The sequence below is a fragment of the Octopus bimaculoides genome, chromosome 6 (assembly GCF_001194135.2).
Source record: "Octopus bimaculoides isolate UCB-OBI-ISO-001 chromosome 6, ASM119413v2, whole genome shotgun sequence".
Classification (NCBI taxonomy): Eukaryota; Metazoa; Mollusca; class Cephalopoda; order Octopoda; family Octopodidae; genus Octopus; species Octopus bimaculoides.
Window position 1 is genome coordinate 56,017,128 of NC_068986.1, and position 7,058 is coordinate 56,024,185.

A 7,058-nucleotide genomic window follows, 5' to 3' on the forward strand; every position below is an offset into this window, starting at 1 on the left:
ACATATTAGTTATGTGTGTGTGTATGTGTGTCTCTATATGTATAGAGGTATATGTGTACATGCACAGGCACACGATTTTAAAACTGACAAAAAGTGTGAAGAGAAAAAAGCAACATTAATAATTATAAACAGAAAAGCAAAGCTTTAATATATTGCGACATGTAACTCTAGAATCCTATATTTTTTTCTTTTAAATATCTAAGTGAAATATTCTCCCTGGTTCTTCCTCTCTATTTTTCCTCTTCCTCGTGTCTCCCACACTTTCTCCTCTCACTCCCCCTCTCTCTCTCTCCTCTTCCCATCTTTCTCTCTCCTCTTCCCATCTTTCTCTCTCTTCTTCCCCTCTCTCTCTTGGTTTGTGTTTTGGCTTGAAAATTTGAAATCTAATTCAGTTGTGCTTTTGTTTTGAAAATCAATGTCTGCATGCTGCACACACACGCACACACATGCGCGCGCGCATGTACACACATACACATATGTATGTGTGTGAGTGTCTATATATATAATATATATAACAAATATAATACAGATATATATATTATTTACAATATATAAATAATATATGATATATATGTAATATACTGTAATGCATATACTATAATATATACATATATCACAAGTGTGTGTGAAAATATGCATGTATTTAGAGAGAAAAAGGTTCTATAATATGTTGTTTACTAAAATATTCTTTATTTATTTTATTTTTTTAATGTTAAACATTTCATTACGCTTTTCCTGTAGATAAAAAAAAGAAAAAAAATTCCTTATTTATTGAAGTTTCTATATAAATATATGATCGTATCACCACTAGTAACAACACTAGCATCGTCATTCATTCTATTCAGCACCATCGTTATCATAACACTTCTTTCTTCTTTAGGTTTTCGTATTCATAGAACACGAATTGATTTCAGTTTCCAACTGCAACTAACTCACTTCATTTAAAGCCCTTAATATACTTTGGAAAACAATACTTCTCTGATATCCCTGTTTTGAGTCAACCTATTGATATATCTGTAGGTGTATGAGGCATTTCGTCGCTGCCGGTTTGGCCCTACCTATCTGGCGTCGCTGATTGGCCCCCGACTTATTTGATAGCTAATGTAATGTTTATCTCGTTTTGATGTTTCTCTCCCCCTTCTCTCCTTCTTTTTCCTCCTCTCTCTGTCTCTCAGACTCTGTCCGTATGCGTATATTCCTCCGCTGCGTAGATGTGTGTGTGTGTGAGCGCGTGTGTGTTTGCCTTCAGTGCCAAACAGTACTGTTACTAAAACAGGCTGAATGTCCAGTCAGCCGTGCCATATCGCCAGCGTCCAAACAACTGCGCTCAGTCGTCTCATCCCGATCTCTAGCGTCCTAAGAAGTCACGTATTATTTGTTTCGGAAGATAAAAGCAAAGTTCATCTTCATGATATTTAAACCAGAACGTAGAATAGTCTTTTTTTTTTTAAGTTTGATCTTTTTGTCAGAATTTATTGAAAATTTCCTCACAGATTGGAATATTCAATGCCAAATACGAAAATTGTTATAACTTTTTTAGAGAAATTTATAAAAATCTTACGAACCTTTAAAGAATGATTTATAAAAAAAATTCAACCAATAAGGAGCCATTAATTTTTTTATACGTCGTGGCGATCCACGAATTTTTGTATTTTGTATATAACAAAGTATCCTTTTTATTCAGCACACTAACAACTCTGCCACCTCACCGTCGTCATCATGAAACTAGTGTGCATGCAAATATGCATATATGTTACTTACTCGTTCATCTTCATCATCAATCTTTAGTAAATATCCTTCGTTTGCTTCACATGCCAGCTGTGCTTCCAGCCATGGACGACGTACCATAGTAGTAATCAAATAACAGGAGTTGCTATCTGGTCTGTAGATCCAGTCCTTTGGGCAAAAATGTCCATGAGCATCTGAAAAGATATTGAAGCAGGTCAGTTAAAAAGAAAAGAAAACGCGGCAATATTTGTTACTTATGATGAGGCTCAAACTCCATACTTTTGTGTATTTCGGTCTCGGGTTTTGTTTAAGTTTCTCCAGAGAGTAACGACTCTGCTCGATATAAGATCTGGGCTCAGCTTGTTCATGCTGACTGCACCCAGTAAGGGCCTCATGCCAAGCGTTACGGACTGGTGTTGTAGACTAGGTACTTTACAGTAGGTTTGGGATGTGACATTAGTGATTAATGACGGTCCGACAATTCCGTGATGTCATCAAAGATTGTAGGACACTAGGTAGTCCTCAGACTTAGGTTCTGATAATATATGTTCTGTAGAATATTTGCAATGAATAGAGGGTTGATCTGGGTTAAACAATAACAACAATAACAACAGCATATAGTTTTTGGCAAGACACAAAAAGCTCCAGAGTTGTGTGGCGCCTACCTTTCTGGCAAGCATTAGTGACTCTATTGAAGAGCAATAGCTCAAACCAGGATTTCCGATTCGATTTAAGGAACACATAAATATACAACCCAAGACTTTAAAACGCATTCTTCTCCTTTTTTCACTGCACCTTATATGATTATGGAAGAAAAGAAGAATGCGGAACGCGAAACCTTTCCAGGATAATCTGTAGTATAAATGAGGTGAAAACATAAAGATGTGTGAATCTCAAGTGGAAGCTGTTTCGCTTCACTTTCTTTACAGTGCTTGCAATAAAAGTACTGATATATTGATTTCCAGCACTGACACAAGGTGGCGGTATTGTCGATTAGAAGGATCTCAGTATTTTACTAGAATTTTACCATAGCAATCTCTAAGGCCTCTGACGAACAGGATTGAATAAAATTAGCACCTGGAAACCGTATGGACATGATTTAAAGGTTTATGTGGAAAACTAGTACTTGTCCATCTAAATCATCCCTCTTCACGCTAACGATGCACTCCTTTGAGATGAAAGGTAACCAGTGTCATCGCAAGCGTGTTCAAAACGCAAAGAGTCAAAGCAACTACAGCCAATTCTGCCAATTTATCTCTTTAGACAGACCCTATTTTATTCGCCCCAGAAAGCTGAATGATAAGATGGATCTCGGCAGGATTTCAATTTAGAATGTAAAGTACTGGATCAAATATACACAAAGTATTTTGTTTAATATTTCTAGTTATTCAGCTGTCTTACTCCCGAGCAATTATATATTAATAAAGGTATGGTTGATTAATAAATGGAGTAATTAGATAAAGTTTGTCTCTCCTGCAAAGACATCGCAATGAGGAATTGTGGTGCAGAAGAGGATTACGGAAATAAATGCATAGAAAACAATTGCGTAAAAAACATTTAAGCTAAACCTTAGAGTTATTGAAACATTTGCAAAAGCACGTGGCTTAGTGACAAAGGAGTATTCAGTTCCGGATCATAAATCTGTGGGTTCAGTTCTTAAGTCGTACATCAAGCTGCGTCATTGAACAAGTTTCTTCATTTAACGTTTCTACAGTTTACTCAGCTTTAATGCGTACCAGCTGGATGCTGATACATATTTTTTTGCTTTCTCTCTCTCTCCCTCACCCCCTCCCTCCCTCCCTCCCTCTCTCTCTCTCTCTCTCTCTTCTCTGTCACATTGTGGTTGTGCCACTGGATCAAGGCTAGGAAGCTGTCTATGCTTGATCAGAGCTACAGAGGCATCTAAAACAATTATCGAAAGCATGGTACATGTTACTAATACAGAGTCGCATACGGAAACGGTTTAGGCGTCATGCACACACACACACACACACACATGTAAACGCACACCCGCATGTATACGCACAAAACGCGTGTGCACGCGTACATACGCTTACACATGCACACACGCACTCCTACGCGCTGACATGCACTTCTGTTGTGCCTGTGCGCCATGCACACATACATATCACACACACATCTGCATTCAAACGCACTCCCACGTGCACGCATACACACATTCGCACAAAACATACACACACACACACACACACATACACACGCTAACACACATGCACACACACACACACACATTAATGTAAGATTAGCAACAGTGTGGATCACTTAAAGACTTGAAGTGAAAATGTTTGTCTTTAAAGTGATATAGTTTTGCCATGAAAAGAGAAGACAAAGTAACTTCATTTTGTCGTGGAAATGAAAAGTTCGTTTCGCATCTCGGGTTCGATCTCACTGTGCTGCATTTTGAACACATTTCTTTTGGCATAACCTCGAGTTCTCCCCAGCTTGTGATTTAAATCGTGTTGATGTTAATTGCATAGAATCCCTTCCGGAGGGATAATATCAATTCTTGGGCGGCTTAATCCGTCGCCCGATTAAATATCATCTAGCCACTGGATACCTTTAGCGGAATTCATTCTTTTCCAAGTATTTAGACCAGGTCTCCGGTTTCAATAAACTCTATGCCCTGGTGCATGACTTTAAATCACAGCAACCCTATAGTAATGATCTCCGAATCTTGAAGACCCTGCAAAAGTGTTATAGCCGTACGCGGTTTATGCTCTCACTAAAACATATTTAAAAGCTAAGGCCTCGAACCGATTTACAGAAAAGCATTTAATACTGCTGTTTTGCAAAATTGCAATTTGGTACAGTTTGTTGAACCGGATATATTTCCACCATCTCTTAACTGTATTGCAACAGTTAAAAAGTAATAACAATAAACGACATTGTCAAAAACAGAAAATTTTTTAAATGTAAGTTATCAATAAGAACAAAAATTACAATAGCTTTGTTTTGTTTGTTAGTGTATATATTTATTTTAAATTTTATATCAACAAAACAGCCGCAGAGAAACATTCTTTTGGTGGTTGGGGAGAGTAATTAAATCCGGTGTCACAATTTGGGTAACATGGAATATATTTAAGTAAGCAACTTTCTTAAACTAATGGAAATGGATAATATTTCTATAACAAAGAGCAATAGATTGCTAGGAACGGTAAAGCGTCTGAGAATTTTAGGCAGGATAAGAGTTTGAGGTTTCTAGAAACAGATGTCAAATCTCTCTCAAATTAAACCCTTCTGTTTAAAAAGCGAAATATATATTGGTTAGTTCTATTCCAGTTGCAAGGCGCCGAATTAGTAGGGTTATTAGAGCGTTAGTAATGTAATTTGCAGTATCTATTTCAGCTTTGCGTTCAAATCCTAGTAAAATCATCTTTAATTTTCACTATTTTGTGGCCTAAGAATAAAATACCATTTAAGTACAGAAATCAAATTGTTTTTTATTTTATCTTCTCCCATTTTTAGAAATAGTCACAGATAACATGATGGTATCTACTGAAATGAACAGTCGAACGAAGGCAACAGGAAACCCCATTTTGTATTCTTCCATGAAAATTCCTTGAGAAGCACATACTTCTCAAAAAGAAGTGGTTCTAGAAACGTCCTCGATATGCTCTGTCTGCATAAAAAAGGACAGAGGAAATAACTTTGATCACAAACAACTATGATCAAACACTTTCTAGTCATGAAACCGTCTTGTCTTCAATCAGTTCTAATCTGGTACTAGGCAAAAACAACGAATAATTTTCTTCAATATAGTTTCCGGAAAATCTTTGTGTGCAAACAGGAATTTCGTACTTCGATTTATAATCTCTTTTATTTTGTTGTAGTAGGAGGATGGCTTAGCTTTTCTTGAATTTCTTTAGATTCGTCACTCACTCCTCAGGCGCACATTACATTTAGGTACTACTCATGAATAATTATTATTTTTCAATTTATTTATTCATTTATTTATCTATTGTTGCAATAATATTCCTTTCTACTATAGACACAAGGCCTCAAATTCTGCGGGAAGGGGTAGTCAATTACTTTGACCCCAGTGCACAACTTGTACTTATTTTATCGACCCCGCAAGGATGAAAGGCAAAGTCGACCTCGGCAGAATTTGAACTTAGAACGTAAAGACGGACGAAATGCCGCTAAGCATTTTGCTCGGCACGATAACGATTCTGCCAGCTCACCGCCTTTATTGTTGCAATTTGTAAAATTGGAACATAGGAAAATATTTTGAAGAAGAGGTATCATAATTTTATTTAATCTTCTTCTACCCAATCGGGAAATTAAACTTCGATAATTCAACTTCATTCAGATTGGTGTTTAGAGTCTTGTTTGTGCCTGTCTCTCAGTTCAACTTCAACTGTTCTCCTTCAGAAATTATTTCACCATCCAGATTTTTGCTTTCCAGGTGTTAACCATCTTAATATTATTAAAATTATCCCCGCCTCTAGAGAATGTATCATAATTACCAAATGGTAATTAAAACCTCTCTGCTTGGTAAAGAATGATAATCACAAGATTCAAGAACTATTCGAAGCTGACATGCCTTTAATTAAAAGAGATAATCTTAGTATTCGAAAGGAAAGCTTTTACGTAATTGTTCGAACTGCAGGAAATAATAGATAACCTCCCTCATATAACACCCTACCATCTTACAACAATCTTGTCTGTCGTAAATATTGGATAATGAAGTTCATGATATACAAAGTGACGAGATGGTCATGACTAGAATGCCTTTCATCATTGTCTGATCTGGTTCGGTCACGTCTGATTTGGAATTAAGCACAACTTCGTTTACTACGAGCCAACATGAGAAGTCTTCGCTGCAGTTGCTCTAATTGATAGAAATTTTCCTGAAAACATATACATATGAAGGACTCTCCCATCGAGGACAACGTATGAGTATTCATCTCTTGCCGAACGAGCTGCACAAATGGTTTGTTTATAGTGGTTAAATATATGTGTCGCACATTAGATCACTCTTTCCATCAAATCGACGTTGTTTGAACTGGTGCACGGTCTACCACGTGTCAGGTGTCGAAGAAATCGCAAAGCAACGAGAGATGAAGTGTTTTCCTCAAGAACACAACGCACCACCAGGTCTAGGAACTGAAACCACGCCCTTGCGATCGTAAGTGTAACACCTTAACCAGTAGGCCATGCATCCTTATATGTGTGTGAGTGTGCGTGTGTGTGTGTGTGTGTGTGTGTGTGTGTGTGTGTGTGTGTGTACGAGCAAGTGGACAGACGAAAGAAAAGGGCACTCAACAAATTTGGTAGGAGTTACATGTATTATTTAAAACAGTTTTATT

General features: G+C 37.1%; 1 protein-coding gene across 1 annotated transcript in view; it reads right to left on the bottom strand.

Annotated features, from left to right (window-relative positions):
• LOC106883728 (macrophage mannose receptor 1) overlaps positions 1–7,058 on the bottom strand; it is a 299,961-nt gene that overhangs the window by 199,190 nt on the left and 93,713 nt on the right. Inside the window, exon 2 of the mRNA XM_052968739.1 lies at positions 1,762–1,922. Within this exon, the coding sequence (XP_052824699.1) occupies positions 1,762–1,922 (161 nt within the window). The remainder of the gene's footprint in view (positions 1–1,761; positions 1,923–7,058) is intronic.